The 26,386-nt window shown below is 59.1% G+C and overlaps 5 protein-coding genes across 5 annotated transcripts; 3 read left to right on the top strand and 2 right to left on the bottom strand.

The window, feature by feature from the left end:
• Nucleotides 1-9,628: 9,628 nt before the first annotated feature.
• Nucleotides 9,629-11,202, top strand: MFIFM68171_06859 (Tafazzin; the record flags this gene model as incomplete). The annotated part of the gene is made up of 2 exons (XM_071062279.1): nt 9,629-9,764; nt 9,818-11,202. The coding sequence occupies 2 exons, from the start codon at nt 9,629-9,631 to the stop codon at nt 11,200-11,202; spliced, it is 1,521 nt and encodes a 506-aa protein (XP_070918380.1).
• Nucleotides 11,203-11,989: 787 nt separating this feature from the next.
• On the bottom strand, nt 11,990-13,768 carry GLO3 (ADP-ribosylation factor GTPase activating protein, ER-Golgi transport; the record flags this gene model as incomplete). The annotated part of the gene is made up of 5 exons (XM_071062278.1): nt 11,990-12,336; nt 12,438-13,177; nt 13,230-13,413; nt 13,487-13,622; nt 13,697-13,768. 5 exons carry the CDS (start codon nt 13,766-13,768, stop codon nt 11,990-11,992), a joined length of 1,479 nt encoding a protein of 492 aa, XP_070918379.1.
• Nucleotides 13,769-14,180: 412 nt separating this feature from the next.
• TIM21 (mitochondrial import inner membrane translocase subunit tim21) lies at nt 14,181-15,098 on the top strand (the record flags this gene model as incomplete). Its single annotated transcript, XM_071062277.1, has 4 exons — nt 14,181-14,468; nt 14,555-14,739; nt 14,796-14,850; nt 14,904-15,098. 4 exons carry the CDS (start codon nt 14,181-14,183, stop codon nt 15,096-15,098), a joined length of 723 nt encoding a protein of 240 aa, XP_070918378.1.
• Nucleotides 15,099-15,480: 382 nt separating this feature from the next.
• On the bottom strand, nt 15,481-16,918 carry MFIFM68171_06856 (Bromodomain protein-1; the record flags this gene model as incomplete). The annotated part of the gene is made up of 3 exons (XM_071062276.1): nt 15,481-15,794; nt 15,862-16,730; nt 16,782-16,918. The coding sequence occupies 3 exons, from the start codon at nt 16,916-16,918 to the stop codon at nt 15,481-15,483; spliced, it is 1,320 nt and encodes a 439-aa protein (XP_070918377.1).
• A 1,014-nt stretch (nt 16,919-17,932) lies between these two features.
• Nucleotides 17,933-18,462, top strand: MFIFM68171_06855 (uncharacterized protein; the record flags this gene model as incomplete). The annotated part of the gene is made up of 2 exons (XM_071062275.1): nt 17,933-18,042; nt 18,102-18,462. 2 exons carry the CDS (start codon nt 17,933-17,935, stop codon nt 18,460-18,462), a joined length of 471 nt encoding a protein of 156 aa, XP_070918376.1.
• Nucleotides 18,463-26,386: the final 7,924 nt, after the last annotated feature.

Here is a 26,386-nt window from a genome sequence, read left to right as displayed (position 1 = left end):
AGGGCGGGGCGCTCAACTAAAATAGCGGCCTGATAAACGGCGCCGAGTCCAGGTGCCGACGAGTGCAGCCTCATCGGCCGAGGGCAGAGACAAAAGAACGAAAATACATTGTGCAGGGTTTGTGAGGGTTGCTCCGAGGCTGTCACTGACCTTGACCTGCCCGCACCACTGCAGGGTCCCCCGCCTTTGTTCTTCTCGTTGCCGCTCCAGGGCATCGGCATTTATACGTTTGATTGCGAATAAATTGGCGTTGTCTGGAACAGCGGGGAGGCTCCGGGTCGTTGTCGACGGCGATGGCACGGAAAGATGCAAAGGATGGCTAGAAAGGAAATGAGGCAACGGTATTTACCTTTGGGAGTTGCTGATTCATGCGAGGCTCCTCTGCTCCAGCCGGGAGCGAGGGGTCGCTGCCGGCGAGAAACTCGAAAAGCGTTTACCGCGCCTGTGAGATGTGCTCGAGGCCATGGTTAGCTCAACTGTGCTGCAAGGACTAGACATGGCGATCCGATCTGTCTGCCGCCCGGGCCCGCGGCACTAGTCGACAGTGCGCTGGCGTCACCGTACAGCGGACTGGAACACTGGCCGTGATCCCCAACGAGGCGCTGAGAAATGGCCGGACAGCGTGTAGGCGGGATTGGATGGCGCGGGCGAGGGGTCTTGCAGGACTCGTCCGAAACTGTGTGCTTCTCCTTCCCAAATTGCCCGAGTGTGCATATGGCCTTCCGTCGTGTCTTGGGACAAGGAAGGCATCTCAGCGAGGAGATTGGCTGACTGACCTCCAGAAGGACCCCGGTCGCGCCAAGGCCACAAATTACAATCCCCTGCACCTCGACGAGCAGGCTAGCTTTCTTGGCCTGGCGAATCCCATTCTCTGTCAGCGAAACAGGCAAACACACACAGCAAAGGCATCCAGCGGTTGTGATGGGGCTCCTGTGAAAGCGACCTGTCAGGTGGGTCGACCATACTGGTCCGCGAAATGTCGAGGCCGATAGGAGCGTCCGGACGGGATTGAGGATCGACGACAGCCACTCGCTTCGGGGCCGGCAACAGACAACGCCAGCCGTTGCTCAGTCGCGTTCCGAGACACGTCGCATTAACCCGATTCCGATGCGTCGGTCTTGTTAGCGTCCGCGAACCCCCGTTGTGACGCCCTTGTCGTCCGCTGGACTGCACCAGCATGCAGATTTGAAGTAGAAGCGTGTTGAGCCGGGTCCCGTATTCGTCCCAGGCTATCGTGGCTTGCCCAATTTTGCTTGATCCAGCCCCCCCCCCCCGGTTGGGGAGTCGGAATCCACAATCACGGACCGGCCAACAGCTCGCGTGGGAAGTGTCCAGACGGAAGAGGCCAGAAAGCGTGCATGCAGAGCAATGAAGATCGAAGATTCTGCTTACCTCAAAAGTTATCCTTCTCGCGATGCTCCCGTTGTAAGATGCTAGCCTCTCGAGGCAAGCCGCAGCGCCCGACGACAGGGGAGACACGAATAGCCAACTTCGATTCGTTTTTGTGTTTTTATTATTAGTAGTAGTAGTAGCAGTAGAAGTAGTACTATTTTGTCTTTTTCTTTCTTTTTCTCTCGGGGTCGTTTTGCGTCGTTCCAGAGGCCGGTAATTGTTGTGACGACAGGTAGCGGATTCCTTTTAGGCTGTCTCCGTGTGCGTTAACGCGAGCACGCGGTGCACCTTTCGCAGAACCTGAGATGAAGCTACTGTCAATGGCGACGTCGTCGACACTTTGGTGTAGTGGCCTGGACAGGCTCGCACCGGACGGGGGAGCAATAGGGATGCTTGCCGGAGGACTAGCAAGGCAAGATGAGGTAGTACAGAAAGAGTCGGGGATGTGGCTTCACCCTAGCGTGTCGAGCACTTTGGAGACGAGATGGAGGGCTCAGCAAGAGAGCGGGTGAACTAGACAGGGAATTTCTGTCCTTTAAAACCTAGTATCGACAGGTGAGGTTGCGCAGAGGGTTGAGATGACAACACGAGAAAGGGGAATATGGCGAAAGCTGGATGGCCACAAGTCTCTTAAATAGAGAGGCAGTCGACGGAGAGCCTTGATTCATTCGGTCGGGCAAGAGCTGGGAGGGGTGTTAGATTGCGTCTCCTCCGGCGTCATTGCCCAGTCACTGGGAGACATCCCCCGTGGGCTACCCATGTAGGTTTGTGGACGATCAAGTCCTCGACGGCCAACTCAGAGTTGGATAAAGGACTACACTGGACAGGCAAAGCAGCAAGCCGTTCGAATTGCAGGTCAATGGATTCCTGCCGACTGGTGGTCTGCCTCGGCCAAAAAAACTCGGCCAGATGCTCGCCACGGCCCCCTCCGGCACCGAAAGGTACTTCTTTGACGGAATGGTACAGATCTGCCTTCTTGCCTGTCATGGCAGGGCGAAGTGAGCCGAGTGTTACTGCGGCCTTGTTAGGTTTTTGCTCGATCCTGGCTCAAGATGGATTGGAGGGCCAGCCGTGAGTACCCCACGACCCAGTCTCGATAGAGTAGGTGGAAGATGGCAAAGTACAGCTAGCCAACGGCATGCTTGCTGTTTCTGCGGTCTCGTCTTCCATGCATCAAACATGCAAGTGCCCTGCCGGCAACGGGGCCCCTTACTGTGGGATGCGGGCCACAAACACCTGTTTTGAGCGAAGAGGGATCTGCGCCGGCCAGGAGATAGCCCCCCACCCCTTCTCCAACGGATAACTGCAGACACATGACAGGCTCTCTGGTGATAGGGAGTCAGGCCTCGCCGGCCATCCCCCTTGTCCCTTCTTGTACTGCCCAGTACAAAGCGTCATGTCTGGTCGCGAAGCCAACGGGCCCTGTCCCTGGACGAAGAGGTGGAGGTGGGGAAAGGGGCCCAGACCTGCCAATGACTTGTCGCGACTCAAACTACGAACAACGAGCTTCCATGAGACGCAGAGAGCCGTCTCACCCGGTACCTGGCGCAGCAATCCTAGGGCGGACCTCAGCTGAGGGCCCTTTGCGTTTCTCTTCCATCTTTCGGCCCTATAGCATATTCGGTAACGGCCGACAAAGACATGCAGGGAAACCAAGACAAGGCCATACGGGATTGTACCACCTGACGAGCGGGTCCTTCATTCGACACGTGAGAGCCGGCAAGTGAGCGGTTCTTCAGCATCGCACCAGACCCATCTCATGCAGCTTCCTCGTGTCGCAATATTCCAGTGGAGGCCTGGACCTACCCACACGTTTCTGGAGAGCCTCAAAGGAGACGGCCGTCGCCGAGAGCGCGCACTGTCAAGAGAAGCCCGGGGTCGCTGGCGATGGCTCCGGAAGACGACGAGAGAATTTCTTGGCAGCCAGGCATCCTCGCGAGAGATGTACAGACTCATCTTCTCGCCACGGTGTACATGCGGGGACAACCAATAGGCTCGTTTCGTATCCGGCCTTGCCCGTCATTTCCCGGACAGGATGTTGTCTAGAGAGAGACCAAGGTGTCCAGCCACCTTCTGAGAGGGAAGCTCGGCGATTGCCCGTGTTTCGCTGCTGCATGACGGATATGAGCTGATGGGCCATTGAGTAGGTGATCGGGAAAGGGTTCGTTTGTGCAGGTTCCCGTATGCTTCGAATCAATGTACTCCCCTTGGGCCAGCCACCAATCCGACGTCAACGTGACGCCTCCCCGCGGCGAGAAGAGGGTAGCTGGCTCCATTGTTTCAGATGTGATGTCCTTTCGGCCGTTGCACCTGGCTTCCGCGGCGTGAGCGTTTCGTGGCGATTGGTCGAGTCTTTGAAGGCGCCACGACGCTTTTGGCCTTGGACATTCCAGTCGGCCCTTCACTATTACAGTGCCTTTTGCTTTCCTGTCCTCCACGAGATGATACCGGGGGCACCTCTGCACCTTCTGTCCCCGTCGTTCCGTGCAATAATGCCCATATCCACGCCTGCGGACCCGGCGAGGCACTGGATGGGGAGCAGCCCAGGACGGCCACGCTCGAAAGTTGTTCGAATCGGACCGGCCCGTTGCTACCAGAGCGTCCACCTCAACTGGCCGACCGTTTGTTGGGCGTCTTGATGCGGGAGCAAGCAATCCGTAGCCGCGGGAGGCAGAACGTAGGTACCACAAGCTGCCGTACCTGCTAGTCTGCAAGTCTCGTTCGGTCGTCGGACCGCTGCCGCGGCCGTTGGGCGCAAAGCGACTGCGACACGGTGGGCGCCTCCATACTAACCACATCTCGCTGCGGTTCCCAGATCTTGTGCCATGTGACATCTCATCTCGTCTCCCAGCTCTCCGCAGGACTCAGGGTCTCTCTGAGCAACGCCGGCAGACCGAGCCATGAGGCTATCTGGGGTCAAGCAGCGTTGTTCCACCCTTCAGCGGCCTGTCAATCAGTGCTCGTATCTTGCATGAACCCATCCGCGACATCTGCCCATCGCCGCACACAGCTGCCGGCTGCGAAGGGACGCCAAGCAGAGGCATTGACAAGCCTCCCAGGACACCCGTCGAGTTGTCTATAGCAGCGCGACCCAGAGGGGATCTGGGCCAAGCGGGTTCGGAAGAGATGCCAGCGAAATCCCCGGGTGGCACTTCAGGGCAAGCGAGGCGATGGCGAAGAGGGCGGGAAATGAACCCGAAGATAGCAACGGCATCCCTGCAACCCGGACTTTGCTGCAATGTGATCACTGCCGGTCCCGAAGTCGTCCTCAAGTGTCTTCGGTCGCATGCTAGCGCTTTCCACGCCCGTTTGGGGTTGGAGTCGGGCTGGAGCGGAGATCAAGACGCCAAGCTCTTTCCACCAGTTTGTTGTTTGGGCGGCGCGTTGTGGAGCATGGGGTGGATCACAAGTGGACCGCGGTGGATCATGGTGGGCCAGGGTGGGCTTCGAGGTGCAACAGCACCACTGCAGCGCTAGGGTAGGAACGATCGGTTTGCGGAGTCTCTACACCATACTAGAGCAGTGTAGACGGCGCCCCACTTCGACCATCGACAAACTCCCCCACTCGCTGCCTCTCAGTTTCGCATTTTCAGTCCTGCACAAGTTGGAAGCGGAAAGGGGGGTCGTGCCGTCACGCAGCCATCATGCAATTACGGGCTCAGAAAGAAGAATGCTTGCCGGCCGCCGCAGTCGAGGTCCCTATCAACCCTACATACAGCACGCTCAAATCTATGCATGGGGTTGACCTGCGCCATGTCCAACACTCACACCAGCCCGCACCAACCGCCCCTGTCTGCCCACCTACTCCCTGCCTCTGCGTACCTCTCCCATGCTCGCCGTAACACCCGCGCTCCCAGGTTCCCGGGCCCGCCTCGAGACGGCACCCTTCCGGCGAGCTTCCTGGAAATCGACCCGCCCGCTCGACCGCATCGTTGCCCGCTTCCTAGGTACAGGCAAGCCTTGCGGAAAGAAGCGGCGACCGATCCTCATCGGTGGGCGGCTTGACGTCGGGGGCAGTCCCGTACTGAGGCCCATCGTCGACTTCAGCGGCTACCACGTCACAGCAGAGTCGGGCTGGCGGGATCAATCTGTATCTCCGGGGAGACGATTGGTGGGATGCAACTCAACCCCCAAGGGTGTGAAGAGCGAGCCAGATAGCGGCCCAGAAATGGCTCCTGCAGCGCGACTGAAACTCACTCTCTCCCTCTCTCTCTTCGTTATGACCACCGGCGGTCCAGAACACGGCAACGCTGCCGACATTCGGGCTGCTCTAGCCGAGTAGGTGCCTTGGCAAGCCTGTCGAGTGCTTGCTCCGCACCCGACCGGCTCCCCCGTCGACGAGGCCGGCCATACGTGCGAGAACTGAGCACACCATCTCATCGACATTGCCGCTAGCGAATGCATAGCGCGGCTCGCCGGCCTTTGTCAGGCACTAAGCATCTCCAATCTCGCATCTCCGCAAGAGTGGGTGCCCACGGCTCCTGCTCAATTATCGGTCTGCTGTTCCAGTCAAGCCACTGCTGCTGTTGTCTCGGCATGCGCGGTTCTAAGGCACGCACGCTTCTGAGCCTGCCTTCCTGGCGTAGATGCCCTGGGCGCCGTGGCTTGCCTATGGTCGCTCGGCATCCGACGGGTTGCGGAATTCACACCCTCGGTTGCGCCTTTGCTGCCCGACCTGTTTCTTCTGCTGGATTTTATCTTCCGCGCTTGACGACCGCGTCTCCGCATAGAACCGGATACCCTTGCTGTCGCCATGCTTGTTTTGCAGACGCGGATAGTGTGGCCGCTCGACCTCCCGAATCGAGGGAAGCCTCGCAGTGGGCCGTTGCATCTGAAGGACCCCCTAGACAGCGCAGTACGAGCAGGTACCTGTCCGAGACGGGAGATACTGATCGGCCCCATGCACCGTCACCCGGTACGGGCTTGAGGCGGGTGAAAGATCGTTACTAGGCGCACCCGCCAGCTCAAAGCCGGCGACGGAAACACTGGGCAGCAACCATGTGTCGGACGGCCTTCGCCGTCAGTTATGCCTGGGGGTTGGGGATCCTCCCACATTGTTTCCCCCCCCCCCCCCAAACCGGGGTCCCAGGGGTCAGTGCTGTGCGCTTCGGTCTTCTTACCAGGTCGGGCCAGATCTCCAGGGACCGATGGTGGGTTGGTTCTGACGCTAATTTCGAGCCTACCTGGGCCTCGTCGAGGCAATCTCTATGTAGGAGGCTGGGTTCGGCTCGCTCGAGCCTTGTCAAGCCTGCCTCTAATTCCGGTGTTGATGTCGACGTCGATGCGCTGACCGCGAAGTTGCTACCGGGACACATCAATGCTTCTTTTGGCGTATGCGTGCCTTTACGCCGTCCGTATCTACCTTATGGTCGAGCATGCCCACAGATCAATGACGGGATCATTGACGCGTGGAGCCCGTTAACCTTGCCCGGACTTGTGCGTCAGCTCTCGGGGCCCAAAACATGCGGAATCCTAGCAGCACCCTCGATTCTTTAGATGACCACTGAATTTTATACAACCTCTAGGGTGGCATGGAGTGAGGCCGATACGCTAGATAATGACACCGTATGACTGTGTTTGCTGATGCACAGATGTGCCTCTCCGCCTCCTCCCTGGTCGGTCAGTCAAGTTCGGTTAAGTTCCGAGGAAACCAAACAACAGCCAATCAGGTCATAGGGTAGCAGTGGTTACACCAAGTGCTCGGCTCTGACGGCCTGCTGGAAGCTTAGACTCTAGTCGTTATGGGCGACATCCATCTTTCACCTCAATCGAAACGTAGCCGCTGGAGGGCAGGGCTATCAATGGATAACGTCGCCACCGATATCTATATCCGGCGAGGCTTCCTGTGAGAGGTGCGGGCACAGTCCGACGTAAAAGGTAGACAAACGTGGTGTCGCACAAGTAACGAACGCCCCCAGCCAGCTGCGATCCCACACGCCGCCAGCGCGCAAATTCACGGGGAGAGGGAAGTCTCGGGGGTCTCGGGAAGCTGGAAACCGATTCCCCGGGAGTAGCCACCATCGCTACACAGCTTTGCACGTTTCCGACACCCTTTAGCCAGATCAGGGCCGAGCTAAGTTGCTCAAACTACCCTCACTCCCCTCGCTGTAGGATCCTGTTCAACCTGAGTTTCCGAATCTGTCGCTAATCGCTTCCAAATCAGGCCCTCTTAGGATTTTTCTCGGCCTAACTCGACCGTCACGGCAGGAATGACCGCCTCCTTTACCACCAAGCCCTTAGCGGTGCCGAAACGATCCATTACATGGCGTTGCGCCTCACGTTGTGACCAGGATACAACCCCTCACCGCGATTCAATGCAGCCCCCCGGATATTGGAGCGTCGGAATACACCCCTCTCCAGGCCACCCCTCAGCTTGACCAGATATGTGGCTCATCTCGGGCGGAGCTTTACGGGCAATGCGATACGGAGGCAAGGGTGCCGGGTTGGGGGCAGCGACTGGCTGTTGGGGCGCCCGGATTGTCTGTTATACAACGCTGTAGCGTGCGGAAGCGCACCTAGGGGTGGCGCGATACAAGACACCCAGAAGGCGACCAACCCCTCTCAGACCGTCCCCGTCCGCACCATGGTGTGTGGCACAAGCTTTGAGAGTTAGCTTCGGCTGCTGGCGTGCGCCGTAAGGGCCTTTGGCTTCACAACAGGGCGGAGGTTGGCTGTGGCTGGCAGGGCGCGCGGCCAGGCGCCGACGGCCTGACTTTTGAAGGGGGCAGGTGCTGGGGCAGCAGTTGGCTCGCAATCCACAGACAGTTGGGCGATCTTGATTGTCCTCGTCTGCCGCGTGGCGCAGGTCGGACAGGGAAATGATTCTTGTCTCGTCGAGACGCCACAGTTGCACCCAACTGACGCTCTCCTGGCCTGGGGAGGCTTCAGCATCGTTCCGCAGAACATGGGCGTCAGAGACGTCAGAAGTAACGTTGTGGACGGCAGTCACGGCATAGAGCCTTGCAGACATTGAGAAGCTCTGGTGTCGGTGCTCAGGCATCGCGAGAAAAGGAGCCAAGGGACGGCTAGAGAACGAGACGGCTCGGCACCGAGCGGGCCAGGGGAACAGACACCTGGGCCTGACGACGGTATCCGATTCTCGAGCGGATGATGGATTCTCTGACAAAGGAAGCCAAGAATAGCAGCGCTACGCACCATGCGTGCTTTGGCGTTTGGTGTGCTTCACCAGCCCCGGATGTACACCCTATTCGCATGTTGACACCTGATCACACAGCAGCGTAGCTTGCCGTATACGGAAAGGCCGTCGGACACGGCGAACTCATGGTAAAGAAAAATGGGCCCTGGGTACTGCAACCAGGGAGACTGCTGCGTCGCACCCAACACTGGCTGGATCGGCTGTGTCCCTGCCCGATGCAGACCGCGACCTAGCTCGGTCAGATTCCCGACCCATTCGGGCGCGGGTACGGAAAGCCTGAGGAGCAGAGGCGCAGCTGGTGGGTAGGACGGCGGCAAGAGCGATGCGCTTGTAGACGGAGCCCAGATATCCAATGGGGAGGCGTAGTTGGGCTCATCTCTCCTGTCTTGTGCGTGCTACCGCGTGTTCCTGCCTCCGGGATGACCCGGTGCTTGCCAGTGCTCTGTGTGTCTACGCGTGTGATGGGAGCGGATGTCAGTTTCTTCGTATGGAAGCCAGCCAGCGCCCAAGTCTCGTTCGGTGGGTCTGTGTACTGTACTGGTCAGCCCCAGCGTTCTTTGGACACCCGCTATTTGTCTCTGTGCGCGCCAGAGTGTGACGGGTGGTCCGTCACTATCAGCGCACTGACCAACGGTTTCTGGACGTTCCACGCCGCCACCCCACCCGTCTCCACATGCGGGTGGCGGATGCATCCCGTTTCAAACGGAAGATGACTACTGATGATGTGCCGTGACACATACTTTCTGACGGGGCAGCAGCTGCATTTGCCCCGAGACCGCCGCATGACGTACGGTGGGACCGGCAGCCGCCAAGCAGCAACTGCGGAGCCCAACAGCGTGCCGAGTTGCTCACAGGAAGCGGCGCTGCGGCATCCCTCCCAGGCAGCCGAACGAGCGAGCGAGTGAGTTCGAGCTGCAGCTCTCTGACGTGGTCGTGCGCTTTGCCCCCGATCTGAACCACCCGAAGGGACCGCACATAGAGTGAAAAGGCTCCAGTCCCGGTTGCAACCTCGAGACTGGCGAAAGCAACAAGGGAAGGAAGAGGAAAAGACGAGACGGAGAAGGACCCGACGCCAGGGTCATGCCCAAGAAGAGACACCAGAACAAGTACTCCAAGCCGCAGTCGACCGCCCCAGCGTCGCTCAGCAGCAGAGCCAACCCCCACCACGGTAACATCACCCGGCACCGCTCTGTACCCGCGGACTTTGTCGTTACATGTGCACCTTCGCTAACCCTAGCGCCGCAGACGACCAATCGCATGGCCGTGGAGTCAACCAGCTGCTCGCCGACCTCCGGCGCGCCGGCCTGAGCGCCAGCGGGCAGCAGCAGGCGCCCGACGTGGTCCGCCCGACGGTCCCGCCCGCCATCCGCCAGATCCTCCAGCTGCCCGAGACGCCCGGGCCCCGACCGCCCCGCCCCGTCCGGATTGGCCCTGGCGGTGTTAGACTCCCGCCTGGCCCGGCGCCGCCACGAAGCTGGCTTTCGGGCCCAGGCAGCGCAGGCGGCGGCGGCAGCCGCAGCCGCAGCAGTCCATGCAGCCCCGTCAAAACAAAGGACTATGAGCAGCGGCCGTTGCCGGGGATGGACCTCCCCGGGAGCGGGAGTCTGGTCGACATGGTCCTCCGCCGGTTCGCCCTCGACTGGGAGTGGCAGCGATCATACTGCCGGTACTATCTCTACGACCTCCCCACCCACCTCCGAGTCGCCCTGCTCCGCTACCTCGTGGTGTACACCCGCGACGGCGTGTCCCTCGGCGATCTCCAAGCCGTGCTCCTCCCGCCGCCAGACATAGACCCCTCCGACCAAGACGAAGCGTACCCCCAGATCCCCCCCAGCATAGCGAACGGCTCCTTCCGCTACCTCGACCTGTCTAACTCCCTCGGCCGCTCGCTCCGCCTGCGGGAGCTCTCGGACCTCCTCTTCCCGCCACAATCCAACTCCGCAGCGGCCCCTCTCGACTCTTGGGACTCGGTCCCGGACGACGACGCCGACGACAACAACAACCCGACCCCCTCGGTCCCCCTCCCGCTCCTCCCAAACCTGACCCACCTCTCCCTCGCCCTCGACCCAGACCTAGCGCCGTCCTCTCTTCCGTCGTGGAAGCATCTCCTCAGCTTCGCCACCCATCTCCCCAACCTGACGCACCTGAGCCTCGCGTTCTGGCCCGAACCGACGCTCACGCCCAACGCCAAGCTCGCCACCGTGGTCTCCCCGCAGACGGGCCGCACGGTCCAGTACGGCGGGACGGGACCTTACAGCCACTCGCTGGACAACGACTGGGCCGAGGCCGTGCTCGTGCTTAGGAGGCTGAGCCGGAGCCTCTACGGCCTCGAGTACCTCGACGTGACGGGGTGCGCGGCGTGGGCGCCCGCGCTCTGGGCGAGGGCTAGCATCGGCGAAGGGGGTGGGGGTGGGGCTGAGGATGAGCGGGACGCGGTCGATTGGGCCAGGGCCTGGGGCAAGATTGAGAAGGTGGTGATGTACCCCGGCTACAGGCTCCCCCAGGATGCCGGGGTAGCGGAGACGGAGAGGTACTGGGGCGTTGTGAGCCATGCGCGGAGGCTGGAGAGGCATGTGAGGGCGCAGAGGGAGGGGAAGGGAAGGTTTTTCGCCGTCGAGACGGTCAAGCAGGAGGTCGGCGTGCAGATAAGATAGGCTAGGATATAGAGAAAATGATCGCTAAAGTGGATTGCTCGCTTGCTCTCTTTTTCATCTATGGATATTTCCGCCGTTGACTCTCCTTTCCTTTCCGGGCCGAGTGCGTTGCTTTGCGTTCGTGTTATACTCTTGCCGAACGCGTCTCGCTGTACGAACCACGGGATTCATTACGGCCTTATCCTGCATTATCCACGACCGTCCACGGGCCGGCGATGCGACGTTTCGTTTGACTCAACCGCTGCCGTCTTGGACAAGATCCCGGAGTGGTATATCACGTTGCTTCTGATGCCATGGGAAACTGTAGCGGCCACTGGCATCACGTCACCGTTCACCAGGACCGCTGGCAAAGGAGCCGCAATGATACCGTGTCTGACCTCGGCCGGAGAATTACCATGCCAGTGGCCCTGACTTGACGTCCTGAAGAACAATAGCGGCGCGGGAGTAACCCACGGCGCCTGCTGCATAGGCGCGCTAGCTGCGGATGTGCCGGGGGAGTCGCTCGAGAGACTGGGAAGCAGAAGAGATCGGACGACACAGGCATGCTTCCTCCGCTCGCAGCTCAGCACGGCTAGCCAACCCACCTGCGAAACGCCAACTAGTTAACCAGGAAAAAGAAAAACGAGTCTCATTCTCTAAACACGAGTTTACCAACCTCCCTTCCAAAGTCCCCCGAACCTACCCCAGAATAAATCACGCCGACGACACAGAACATGCATGCTTGCTTCGCATCCTACTACTACTAAACCATACCCCATCCGCCTCGCACATCTTCAGGACCCGTCCCTCAGCTCCCCAAATAGGCGCGAATAGCCCCTTGCAGCCTCCCGGCGCCCTCGCCCAGCAAATGCGTCAGGTTCTCGAGGTCGTCGGCCGCCGTGATGCCAAAACGCCTAACGAAGTCTTTGGCGGCCGACTCGAGATCGCCGTAGTCCTCCATGGCCGGGGCCTCGTCCGTCTCGGGGCGGCCAAAGTAGGCGTTGCTCGAGATGGCCTGAGCGCCCTCGAAGCCTTGCAGGCGCGTCTTGGCCTCGCTCTGGGCCGACGCATCAAACATGCCTTTGCCAAAGAACTCGTCCGACGAGATGGCCTTTTGATTGCCAAACTTCTTGCGCGCGTAGCTTTCTTCGTCGTCTGTTCCACGGGTGGATTAGTTGGTTGGGCCAAAAAGGAAGAAAGAAAGAAAGGGGAAAAAAAAAAAAAAAAGGGGGGGGGGGGGGGGGGGGGGAACGTACCGGCGGCGGACGCTTTGATCGGCCCGACTGAGCCGAATCCGCCGGCCGCGGCCTTCTGCGCTGCCTGCTTGCTGCCCACCTGCCCAAATCCCAGCCGGCCGATGCCCATGCCGAGACGCTCCACCTCAGCCGCAGACTTCTCGCGCACGTGTGAGGATCCGTAGCCGCCGCGGGCGGCAGGGCTGACCGGGGTCGGCGAGAGGATGGCGGCGCTCGAGTCGGACTTGGCGGCGTTTGTCTTGGCCGGGGCTTCCTCCTCGGCATCGGGGTCATACCCGAGCTTCTCGATGCGCTCGGCTTCTTCCTTTGCCTTCTTCTCGGCCTCGTCAAAGTCAATGACCACGTCGCCGCCGCCGCCACCGGCGCCGCCGAGCTTCTTGGCACCCAACTTGTTGGACACCTTTTTGGCGCCTAAGATGTTGGCTTTGCGTGGGCCCGTCGTTGACGTCCTGAGCGCGGCCGAGGTGGTAATGCGGCTGGCGGCTGGTTTTGACTCGCTATCGCCACCCTTGGTGAGCGGTGAGGGCGCGCGTGCGGCGTCCTTGCCGTTCTGCGCGTTTAGGAAGGGCGACGGCGTGCGGCCGACGACGGGGGGGGTGGCGGTCCGCGAGCTGGGCGGGCTCAGCTTCTTGACGGCGGGTCTGCTCCACGACGAGAAAAAGTCGTCCTCCTCCTCGGCCGGCGTGTCCCCCCCTTCGGCGGCCTCACCTCCCTCGGTGATGACTACCTCCTCGGGGAACCTGAGCTGTTAGCGCACATGTGCTGATTGTCGTTGTGAACGGGCGCACGTACTCTTTGGCGTCCCTGGCGGCTCTCTTCTTGAGCTCCTCCTTGTACTTGGTCGCGGCGGCCGACGTGTACTTCGTCTTGGGATCCTTGCTGTTCAGCGCGGCCGAGCCGCCGTTGGACTGGAAGAACTTGGTGGCCGACTCATTGCCGCCCACCTTCATGACGCGCAGTTGGTCCCATTGCCATTCTGCAAGGGGCCGGATAGTTAGCTAGCCGTCAGAGGGGCCGCGCACGGGGCGCGAGGCACACGGGGGACGTACGGTCGAGGTTGGTAGACCGAACAAAGGAGATGTGGACGCCGAGGTTGCGGTGGTTCGCGGAGCAGTCGAGACAGAGGTAGATGCCGAACGGAACAGAGGTCCAGGTGGGATTCTTCTGGCCGCAGTCGAAGCAGATCTGTTGGCGCAAGCGGCAGTCAGCACGATGAATGCGCTCGGCGGCGTAGCACGGATCTGGCTGCGAAGTCTTGCCTTGTTGGCCGGCTTCGACTTGAGCTTCTCAAAGATCTTGAGCGACTGCTGCTTCGAAGCCAGGCCGCTCATGTTGGCCAATTCTTGTCCGTTGCTGGCCCGGGGGTTGGGGGGAAGGGTTGGAATGCGCCGTGCGATCCGTCGATGTTGCGGGAGAGGGCGAAACGGGGAGACGATGAGAGATGAGCGTTGTCGATTGCCAAATCGGCCGTTTCAGGAGAGAGGTGCCACAATTTCGCTGCCCAGGAAGCCTTCCATGTGGCATCAAGCCAGCGCGCTAAGCCTGATCTGTGTTAGTCCCAACTGCCCCACGGCAAACTCGAAAACTCCCCACCCGAGAAATTGCCGGCCCGGCATCTTAGCGGGCTTGACCGAAGCTTGGGTCGAGCTCCACCGCAAGCTTCGAGAGGAAACAATTCCCAAACACGCATTTCAACGGCACCGGTCTAGCAAGCCGGCACGCGATGGGTACTCCCAAGCCGCCATGATGAATCGAGTCACGGCCTCGGGGCTCCGGCTCCGTACCACATTGCAATCCAGCACAACGCGCTCGCTCCGGCCCGCCTTCATCCCCCGCCACCATCAACCCGGGGGACATGGCACACGTCACAAGCACCAAGCCTCGTCCGCCGAGACGCGCCGACGAGCCGTCACCCCCTTCAACGACGATGGCCACGTCCCGTGGACCGAACTCTCGGCCGGCGAGAAGACGGCCCGTGCAGCGCAGCAAACCTTCAACTTCGGCATGGTCATCCTGGGCGTGGCGCTGACGGTGTGTCGTCCCATACAAACCCCCCCCCCCCCCCCACACACTACACGGGACTGTTGTTTCTGATCAAGATGGCCGGCGTGGAACAGGGCGGCGTCGGCTACTTCCTCTACTCTGAGGTCTTCTCGTCCGACAGCAAGACGACCTACTTTAACCGGGCCGTGGACCGCATCCGCAAGGACCCGCGGTGCCTGGAGCTGCTGGGCGACGGCAAGCACATCACAGCGTTTGGCGAGGAGACGCACAACAAGTGGCGGCGGGCGAGGCCAATTGCGTATGTTTTCTACCCGGATGGACCGTGCGGGAGGTGCTAAGATTCGATGCGTCTAGCTCGACCGTGACCAAAGATGGGCAGGGGAACGAGCACATGATGATTCATTTCAACGTGAGTGGCCGAGATGGGTTTTGCCTGAGAAGGCTTGCTGACGGCTACTTCAGGTCCAAGGGCCGAGAGGCACAGGGCGGGTCAACATGCACCTCGTCAGACGCGCCGGGCAGGGCGAATACCAATACAAGTATTTCTTTGTTGACGTGAAAGGCCATCAGAGGATATACCTCGAGAATGACGACGCCCCGCGCGCCCAAGGCGGAGAGCAGAAGGGTTTCAGGCTGTTCGGTGTCAAGTGGAGTTGATGACCCCTTGAGTTACGAGGCTGTATGGGGAAAAAGATGCGTGTCTGTTGCATATAGGGATCCTCTAGTGCCATGATTAGTCCATTATCTACCAAGACCCTGTGATCCCAAGGGTATTACCACCCACCAAGCCTTAGTATACAACACTGTGATCTTACAATCTGTTTCCCTATCGCTGTCCCAGGCCGCAACACCAACCTTTGTCCCTTTCCTGCCAGGCAAAACAAGGAGGGTACGGTATCAATAAGCCCTCCAATCACGTATAAAAAAAAAAAAAAAAAAAAAAAAAATTGAACTTCCCGGCCGCCCGCCGAAAAGCAAGATAGAACAAGCGCGCTCCATCAAACTCCATGCTAACAATAACAGCTCCACCAGATCGACATTAGTTCCCCTCCTCCCCCTCCATCTTGGCAATCCACTTGTTCATCTGGTTGAACTTATCCTCAAACGACTTTTGCAGCTTCTCGCACGCGGCCCACATTGGGTCCTGCTCGTTCCAGTAGGTGTAGCAGTTGGTGAAGATCTGGTTCATGTCGGCCAGGAACTCGGCCTCATCGGCATACTCGCGCCGGTCCATCTTGGCCTTCATGGTGCTCAGGTCCATCGGCTTCTTGACCACCTCGAAGTAATCGGGCACGCCGTCGCGTTCCGGGTCGACCGGGTCTTTGAAGGGGCCGACGACGCGTGTCCAGAAACCTGTGCCGGTCGACGTTAGTGACGTGCGTCGTGATGGTACGGCGGATTGGGGAAAGGGGGGACTTGCCTGGACCGGAAAGCATTCGTGTCAGTAGGTCTGCGCAGAAGTTGAGCTTCTGGTTGGTGGAGAAGTGCTGGCTCCCCACGACGGCTGCACTGGATCTTCGTTTAGGACCTGGCTTGGACGCGGGCTTCGACGACGGGAGTGACACCCTGGGTCCCTGCTTCCGGGCCAGAGGCTGCACGCCGGCCGGCGAGGCCCCGTTCATCCCTGCATCTGATGCACGCCGTTTCTTGGCCGGGCGTCCTTCGATCTCGTCCGGTTCAGCAGCACGACGCTGGGCACCAGATGCGGGCGCAGCAGGCGCCACAGCCCCGCCATCGAGCGGGATGATAGGCGGACTGTCCAGCGAGCTCATCGCCACTACGAGTTCGCTCAACACCTCCTGAGGCAATGACCGGGCGAACTCGGCTCGGGACTCGGACGATCTCATATACTCGGCGGCCCACGAGAGGAGAAGCTTGCGGATCGAAGAACCCTCCGGGGTGTCCTTCCAGACCTGGACAAGAAGGGGTGTCGCGGGGATGTGTTGCGTGACGCGTCGGCACTCGGCCATGGCTTCGAGGGTGGCATCGCAGAGCCCGTCAATGCCCAGCTGATGACCCAACTTCCAGACGCCAATGAGCACCTCGTAGGTGGGGAGGTTGTCGACGGCGGGGAAGACCTGTCCAGTGTAGAGGAAGTTCTGGGCGTAGGCGAAGACCTCGACCGCGGTGTCGGGCAGTCTGACGAGGTTCTCCAGAGAGCCCTCGTTGGGGTTCTCGCCAAAGTACTTGTTGTAGTAGGTCGACTTGGAGCATAGGAAGTCTTTCTGGATGCCGAACGGCGTCTCTTCGGGGCCGACCAGGGCGATGACGAAGATGGGGTGAGGCTCCCTAGGTTCTTGTGAGCCTTGATCCTTTACGTCGCATTTGCTGCGCACTCACAGCCAAGAGAATGGCCGAGTTCCCACAGGGCCTTTTTTTTCTACTACCGTCTCGTTGATGGGACTGGCGTTGCTGGTCTCGCTGGCCTTGTTGGCGTCGCTGGTGCCGTTAGGCTGAGGCCCTGGCCCGTCAGACATGTTTTCTGAGAACTCCGGCAGTTAGCACACGTCCATGCACTGGGGCCGGTTCGAAGATCGGGTTCTCATCCACTCCGCTTATCAAGGCCACGAACTCATCTATCGGGCGAACGAGACACAGACCCACGCAAAAACATACCAATCAGATTATCCAAATTGATGAAATCGGGGGCGACAAGAAGCAAGGAGATGGTGATCTGGACTCTGCTGCAGCGTCATGCCCTGGAACTAAAGCCCTTGCAGTGTGCGCTCACTCCCTCGAGCGGGAAAACGTCGTGTCAGATACCCCGATGTTTGGCGAGTGAGTACCTATAAGAACAGGGCAAATGTACGAGAGACAAGTGAAGATCGCCCGGCCGAACGACCACGATGGCTTGACGCGAAAATGAAGGTGGGTGAGGTCTGAATGCCGTCGTCTGAGATTGACGAATAAGATTCCGGCCAGGGCATTGCTGTGGTTCGTTGTGAGCACCGGCGACCCACTCCGAGTACAGTGCTAGATGCACGTTGGTGCGCGCCGCATTGCCTGGGGCTGCCCCACGGCCCATGTCGCTACTGCACAGTGTGCCGAGTTGGGTTCCCATTATCCTCTCCCATGATCTGTCTGTATTCGCACCGGACAAACCGAATCATGCAGTCGATCGAGCGGGAGATGGGTGCGCCAGCACTTATCGCCAACCTTGATCAGGAAGCGCGAGTCTGCAGTGATGCGGCGCCCTGGCGCTCAGCGGCTACCTGCCTACTTTGCGCTGACGACGCAGCGTGGCTTTGCCCCTCTTCACTGGCACCAACGGAGGCATCCAACGCGTTATTCCCCCCTGGATACTGCAGAGCTCTTGACCATAAAACCTCCTGTTCATAACCGCCGTTTGGCAACTCGATTACGCTCCCGGGAGAGCGGGTCGTGATTTAGAGAGAAGCGTCTTTGAACCGTCTATGGGCGGTGCCGAGTCGAGACCAGAGTTAAGCTCACAGCCACTGCTATCTGCCCGTCACGGCCACGACCACCCAATGATGGGCAGTCCTCAACCACAAGTCCCGGTAGCCGCCGTCCAGCTGTCCTCGCAGCATGAACGTCTGATCCTCGACCTGCTTCCCTTCAAAGATATTCGTCAATTCTACGAGTAGGCGCTTCCCAATGTTGGCTCCGTGACCAGCCGCCCCGATCTAACCACTTGAGCAGGTGGCTGAATGGAGTTTACGTACGCGGGTCATGGAATGAGTTCGTGCGGGACTTCCTGAGCAGCCGTTCAGAAGCCTCCGAGCCAGACAAGACCAAAACGACGCAGCGGGCCAAGGATACCCTCAATTCGCGCGACCCCCGGTATCTGATGTATCATCCACGCAAGGAAGGCTGGTCTGTCGAGGACCACTACATCCGTTTCATTGTCACCGTCATCTCCGATAACCAGTTGAAGGGCCTGTGGTCTGAGAGCGACTGGAAGAAGAGGGGGCTCGAGATTACCAAGGCTGTGTATGAAGTTCTCAGCTTCCTGCGAGCTGTCACTGTCATCCCTGCGAATCCCCCGAGTTACGAGGCATGAACACTTTGTAAAAGAGGGTAGACGTCCGCGGTAGGCACCGTGATGGCAAGGCCGTGCGGTCGTCCAAGGGATGCAGCGTAGGATGGACCGATGAACGCTCAGTCCATGGGCAATAGGCAATGGCTGGCTGGCCAGTGTTCTGTAGCATGGGAATGCAACAAAAATCTCTCAGAATAACTACGAGGGGCGTACGAGAGACGTGATAGCCTCCGACCCATGAATTCCAGCCATGTAGTGAGGCTTTGATGGCGCAAAGAGTGAGCCAGACATGAGAAAGGTCAGTAGCAGGGCCTCCAATGGGGGGGTTTCTCAGGGGCTCCCCACCCAGTAACCCCCTGAGAATCACAACAAACCGGGGCCTTCACTCCGATGAGAGAGCCGTCCATCCAAATTCCAAACACCTCATTCCACCCATCTGTCTGTCTCACTGCCGAGTCAATGAGCCACCGTCCCGGACAGTACACCCGCTGATCACACACTCCAGTGGCAACAGGCAGACGGAGAAACAGTAATGAACAACAAAAAACACAAATCCTCCCGGGCAGGTCAATCAAAACACCTTCCCAGCCGAGCCGAGAAAAATCACTGTCGCGCTTCGGCCCGAAGACGGGGGGGCGTTCTTCTAGTCGAGGCCACCCAGAGTTATCAAAACACAGAAAGGTGACTTGGTCAAATGTGTCGATTGTACCAGTGACCTGACACAAGTCACTCGTCACGAACCGTGACATGTTGCTACCACGGCTACAACAAGACAGGCAGAAGGCAAGCCGATCAAGAAATCGGAAGGAAACGAAGCACGCGATCCAGCGTAGCCCTCCTTCGCAGAGACATGCATATCAAATCCCGGAATTGCTCCACCGCGGAGAGCAGAGTCCTCGCCCCGTTCCGGGTCCAGACCCAAGTCCAGCCCTGCTACTATGAATCGAACGCGAATTAGAGTGCACAAATGATGTGGAATGCCATGGAAGAAGACAAGGACAGGCGGAGGAGGGGTGGCGCTGTGCACCGCACACAGTAACAGCGCCATCCCGCTCGGGGCGCGCGACTACAACGGAACGCGGCGATGAACCAGGGGGGAAGGAGACGGTGATACAGGTGAGGGGAACCCTCCATCCTCGTCATCAACACTCCCGGACATGGGCACGCGAAGCAGGAATTTTCCTTTGGGAACAATATGGTAAATCGAGGATACCAATTCTTGTGTCTTCATGGGACGACAGGAATCTCGGATCCTGCGGTTCCAGAAGGGGTCCAGGTCGCGAAGCCACTCCCCCAACTCACTCTCCTGCCCCCTTTACACAGAGATTGCCTTTCCACGATCACATAGACAACCTATCGTCGACTCCGTTCCACCCCGTCCCCATCCCGCCTCTATATTCCAATAGCCCTTGGCCATAGGCATCACAGACCAGCCAGCCACCACCACCAATAATGACACGCGGAGAGCCCGCCGCTCCGCTCGGTGCAGCAGTGAAACCCTTCCAGAAAGCTCCGGCCCGGTATACGCAAGAGCTACCGCTGTAGGTAGGTAAAGAGATAGACACTCAAACGAGCATGAAGACATCGCGGGCCGGAACCCAACAGTCCTGAGCCCCGAAAACATTTCAACTTCCCGTGGACGAGAGCAAAACAAGCAGACTCGTCCCGCCATACGGATGATCTTCCGCGCCTTGGCAGCAAGGGCAGGAGGAAGGGAGTGAATGGCACATTCGGGAGGAGTGTAGTGTTCTGTAATGCCGTCTATTTACCAACGTATGTACGCCAATGCTGGGCGCGTACCCAACCCAGATGATGAAAGTTATGAAAGCTGTGAAAAGGCGACAAAGCGGCACATGCCAGACCAAGGATTGCCGAAGACCGCCAGCAGCAGGTAATGCCGATTCACTATGGGTTTCTAGCGCGCGCATCTGCTTGCGTATCCGCTTATGACGCCACAACAAACCATCCTGGTCTACCGTTGAGATATGTATGTAAGGGTGGTGGCGATAAAACATCCAAGACAACGACCACCAAGGGGGTTCCCCGGCACGGGACACCCCTTTACCTACCTGTCCGCCTGCATCTTCTTCGTCACCATCACCACCACCGGCAGCACGACCACCATCTATCGCCATCACCATCACGTCCCGCGCGGAAAGCGGGCATACCCTGGCGGGCAGAGCGGGAAGCGCTCCGTTTCGCGCTGGGCCCGTTTTGTGCGGTGTCCGGGGTTCAGAAGCAAATCGATCCTTCCATGCAACTGTATCTTGGAGTGAAAGGTCCTTGAGTCTTGAGCGTCTGGGCAAATAAAGAGTCGACGAGGCAAAACTTGCTGGTCGGGTCAAGTTGACTGGCCCAGCCGAAAATTCCCTCTCGGTCCGAGATTCCACGGCAAGTTCCTAGGGGGTTTTCTAAGCCACAGCCACCATGCGTCCCAGTCGATCGCCCGATCTGGGTGACAGGCAAATGCCTGCACACTCCCGCCACCCTGTCCCTTGAATTAGAGAGCGCGCTAGAGGGCAACAAACTAGCGGGCTGACCCGCTCTGACAAAAAGGAGCCGCTGACCGACTACTAGTCGGTGTATGCATGCCGTCTAAAAGGGGCGTGAGCCGTCCTCGCCTATGCGGGCAGCGCTGGCTAAGACCTTGACACCCATGCGAAACCGCTCGGCACGCGTCTGCTGGAGCAATCCGCTTCTCCGCAGCCAGGCCCCCCTCACTCGGGCGCTTCCCCAACGGATATTGGGGTTAATATGAGCAGAGGATTATCGAGTGTCGTAGAATCTAGGGGAGCCGCATGGAGATGCCTTCCGGAGGTGGTTGCACGGCAGGTAGACCGAACGGCCCTATCGCCACCTGCATCAGCGGCGGGTGCGGCGAATACGAGGGCGACAAAACGTGAAGTCGAACCGATATTACTGAAGCAACTCGACTCGCGCAACTTGGGGAGGGCCAATCTCGACACACGTCGAAATCACCCACCCGCGATTGCGATACAAGGATACATAGTAGACATGTGTCGTAGATTGAGCCGCAATATCGGGCCCTTCGTGATAACCGCGAGTTTAGACCCACACCTTTTTGACTCGACGCCCCAGTGTGCGTCGATGCTGATAGACAAATGCCCGCTTCCCCTGAGCAAGGGTTCTAGACCACATGCGCGACAGGACAAGGGAAATATTCAGGCTGCGGGGCCAGCACCCAAGAAGAGACGCCTACATGCGCATTGTGCCGCTGCTGCAGATTTTCCCCAGGCGGCAGGTGAGGAAGCGACGGAAACTCGCACACCATGGAGCACCCTGATGTCTCAGCACAGCAACCAACCCCCGGGGGAAGCCAGTGTGCCCGTATACCCTGGAAATAAAACCCCTCCTCCCCGCGGGGGGGGGGGATCCGGGGGCAACTGTCGGTTGGGCTTGACCGCTTGGACGTCGGGGACCAAGAGCGAGCCCCCGATGGTAATCCCAAGAATCCGCGCTGACTTGACGTCACAGGGGATAAACAAAGGTGAAAAGGGGATGAGAAGCAATAGATTGCGCTGGAGCCGGGGAGATAGGAATCAATAGTGGGCTCGACGGCGCAATTTATCGGTCAGCAACTTGCGTCCCGGCTCTCCGGTTGCAGAGGCTTTACCCGTGAGAGTAGCCAATACAGCTGGCAAGACCCGACAAGGGCCTTCCTTGGCGTCTACGCTAGCCGGTCTTGTCCGTTTACCCTTGGTCGATTTGGAGAATTCCCGTACCTGCCTCAGAGACGCTGACATCTTTGATCGGCCTCGTCGTTGCTCCGTCTGGAAGAGCTGGGTCGGATGGCTGCCGGATCGGCCGCGAGATGCAGCCGTGAATCGGGTTGTTTCTCTAGGTCTAGCGTACCTGGCTGATGGCGGCCAACGGTTGTGGCGCGTAGTCGAACCGCACTCCAAGGCGGACATTCGCGGAGCGGCTGCACCGTGCTGCTGCTTGGGGTATATCTCGACCTTGGTACCGTGGGGAGCACAACATCTAGTGTGCTCGCACACTCCTCTTCCTGGTTGTTCTTTGCCATGCTCGGCGCTGTCACGCAGACCAAGATGCCGGGCAAGTGTTGGTCTTCGGCGGCTATCTCGACGGGTGGCGACTTGAGCTTGTGAAAGTGCTAGTAAACGGTCCCGCTGACCTAGCGCTCCAAGACGCGAGTGACGCTGCAAAAGAAAGATGGCCTGGACGTTCTAGAGCATTGCTGGTACCCCGAACCCCAAGCGCTTCTCGCAGATTTGCTTCACGCTGGCGCCGGTGATGAGCACCCAAAGTTGGCTGTCAGTGGTAACTAATAGCTGTCATGCAATATAGCCTGAACCGGCCGTTCCTTGGACCCCGGCGCGGCGCTGAGTTGCAGAAGCGTCCACGCAGCAAGCACGATTCCCGGTCGAGGTCATCAATCAATCAATATCAAACCCTCGGCGACCACGACTTCCCCCACACTAAACTCGATCGCGAAGTGAGCATCCCATTCGTCGGGGCGAGATGACTGATAGGATGAACACAATTGCGCCCCCATTCCCCGCCGTATAAACACCGGCATATCGACAGGGAAATCTATGACACCGTTTGAAGGCGCAATCGCGAGGTTGTCCGGCTGCGTAAGCAGCAAATGAGGCCGGAGACGCAAATAACCCGGCAGTCGAGAGCCAGTCCCCCCGTGTCCGAGTAGGTCCATAGGGCGGAGACGAATGGTCGACCTACCGGACACCTGATCATGGCGCGTATCGACGCCACGTCTGTCGTTGGCCGGACGGCGTTATCTCGATGGCGACTCGACGGTTGCAACAGCGGACTGATCCCCGGGCTCTGGTGCTGCGCCGGGGCCCCGATGACGGCTGGGTTGCCGGTTTCAACCAAGAATGCCATGGCTGGCTGACAGCGGCTAGGGAAGGTGATATCATGGCGATGATGCGCACACCGAGGGACCAAGCCCCGTCAACTGTTGCAGCGCGAGGGGGCCGCTTCCTGCAACGCAACACCGCGGAAGCAGGCAGCCACCGCCTGGCGAGCAACCCTGCGTGTCATGTCAGAGTCGCCATCAATTCCAGGGCGCGAAGAGTTGAGCAGGAATCTGGGTAAACAACGGTGCCACCGAATCGATTTTCTGGGTCTGCTTGATCGCGCTCGGTCGCCGAGTCACGCGGGCCGCGGGAGCACGAGAAAAGCGGCCGAGAAGAGCAGTGCGATACACAGTACGGCATTCGCACTTCCCAGTTGCAGAACCAAGAGAGTTGCCGTTGTGGCTCTCGATTGTGGCGTAGGTATCGGACGCCTTCTCCAACCCGCTCGGTTACGAGCAGCAAGGGCCAGACAAACCTCACACCGCGATTTGCCCTTGGTCGCCCTTTTTTGGGGGCTTGCAATTTTGGGCGACTCGGAGGCAGGACACCATTGCCAGCGCCTTCTTTCGAGTGTGGGGTTGCACCCCGGCTCTTGCCCAGCTGGCTTGGCCGGGGTTGGCATTAAGCTTCAGAACCCCACGGGGCGTGGGGGGCTTCTCCACAGCGGGGTCCCCATCAGCCCAGGAGATCCGAACAGTGCAGCGATTCTGCTCTGCACGTCCTGCGTCCACTACACGTAGAAGACGACAGGGTCAGTCTGCAGCGCACACGAGGCAAGCCAAGACAGGCAACTACCTCGTCGCCAACGCAGCTTATCGCTTGTTCCATTTTCCATTGCTTCCTTGTTCAGACCGAATGCTATATGATGGCACCCCAAGAATAGCATCCTGCTTGGAGATAAGCCAGGGCGGGAAGGGAAGCCGGCAGACGTCCCATTCCGCTGGTCCCCCGAGCTGCCGCCAAGGGGTAGGAATTGGCGATGGGAACAGGAACTCGCTGCGCCCAGACACAAGCAACGCAGCAGCGCATTGCCATTGGCTTCGTACCCAGGTTCAGAGCGTTGCACCGGTCCGGTTTTGAGCAATCCTCAGTTGTTCTGACCCCACCGAGGGCGTCTAGAACCCCCACATTCCATGCAAACGCGCTCAAAATTGCTCCGTGAGCGTCCGAACGAAGCCTCGTTTCGTCTCATCATGGGACCGCTGGCTTCTGGATGAGGAAAGAACCACGAACAGGATGCCTCCCAGAATGCCCGATCGCGTTAGCAAGGCCCTGGGATGCTTGGCCTGGCGTTTTGCGGGGAAGACGATTGCATCAGGGGTCTTTGACCCCAGAGACCGGGGCGAGGAACCATCCACGCAGCACCTTCGTACACCACACACGTAATCTTTCCGTCCCATCACCGCTTCGCCAGAATATCCCATCAACAAAGCACCCGACCGTGGCCCGACGGGAGCGCTCGGAACAAACCGCGACCCTGCTTTAGGACGACTCCTACGAGGGCCTCATTAACCAATCAGTAAGGCACACCTCACAGAACATTTGCGGTTCGCATTAGTGATTTAATCTCGACGCAAGTGGCACCGTCGAGACGTGCGAGCAAAATGTGCTTGCAGCTGCCGGGTCGTCCGAAACTCAGCTCCTCGGCGATCCGCGGGGCGTCCCACCATCCTCATTGGCCCTTGAAACACCCCAGCGCTAGGGAGATCGATGATCTGAACGTGTGCCCGACGACATCACCCCGCAACAAGACAAGGCATTGGTCCGCCCAACCACAACCCGAGCCGCCGCGTCTCTGCGCCGTCTCCGTCACCCGAAGTTGCGGTGAGGGGATCGGCTGGAGTGCATCGTATGGTGCGTACATGACATTGGCACCACCAGCGCCTCAGCACCCCCATCTTACCCACACTGGTCCGGCCTGCCTCGTCTTCGATGGCGCTATAGGCGACTGCTGTTGAACAATCTCTCCCCCGAGCGGTTTATCCTAAGTACAAACGGGCATCCCAGCCAGCCAACCGGGGTGCGTCCCAGATGTCCATGTCACACAAGCCGACCTGCCAGGAATGGCGACCACCGTACGGTCTAACCCTCGACGTTCTGAGAACAGAGCTCGGGCTTGCCAAGTTTAGATAGAGTTGCTGATATAGGCCATGGCGTTAATATTCGGGCGGTCTGATAAGACTTCGCGGGACACAAAAACGGCGCTATATTGTCGTTCTAGTGTCTGCGGCCACCTGCTGGCATCGGCCTCCCCAGACTTTCTAGCCCACCCCCACAGATTCTGAGGTCGGAGTTCGGCTGGATTGCTGGCCGGAGGATTTTCCGGGGGGCATATAAGAAAAGGATGTCACGTTAGGATCAGGGAAAAAGACGGGTCAAACGCTGACGTGATACACAAGCATTCGACACGCAGAGCCCATTCTCCCCACACACCACAGAGCTCGCCAAGGCGCCCTTCAATGCCTGTCATCCACCCCCGGGTCGCGGCGCGGTGCCCGGCTCTGGGGTGTTGTTCTGGGCGTTTCTTTAACCACCCTTGGCTACGCTACGCCATTCGTCGGGATCCTGTTGTGGGAGGCTGAGCCAACAGGCAACCGTAAACGTATCCTATCGACATTGGACTCGCGCAAAGGCGCATTTTCGGTGAGAGATGCCTTTCTCACACTGTCGTAAAATTTCCGAGACCGTGAGGCCCTCCACTATGGATGGCGTGCTGTAAATTGTGACAGTTGGCGTCATCTCTGTCGCCCGTTGCCCGCACGAGGCACTTGTTGTTCTCGATATGTACAAACTGCAACGAGGGAGCCATGCAACGCCGACATGACGGTCCAGTTGACACCATCCACGCCATCTCTGGCGCCGAAGGCGTGTCTCGTAGCACGGGAAGCTCTACTCTACTCGCAGCCTGATCGACCTACTCCCTATAGTAGAAGGTGGAAATTTTTACAGCGAGGTGGTACGGGCATCCACCGACTCTCTTGCCCCATCTTTCATGTATTATACCAAGCCCTATATGCATGTTGTGGGTGTGGGTGTGGGAGTGTGAGTGTCCGTAGAGTGTGTGTGTGTGTGTGGCCGCGCAT

The sequence above is a fragment of the Madurella fahalii genome (assembly GCF_045866475.1).
Source record: "Madurella fahalii IFM 68171 DNA, scaffold_3, whole genome shotgun sequence".
NCBI classification, from domain to species: domain Eukaryota; kingdom Fungi; phylum Ascomycota; class Sordariomycetes; order Sordariales; genus Madurella; species Madurella fahalii.
This window is presented reverse-complemented; position numbering and strand designations above follow the sequence as displayed.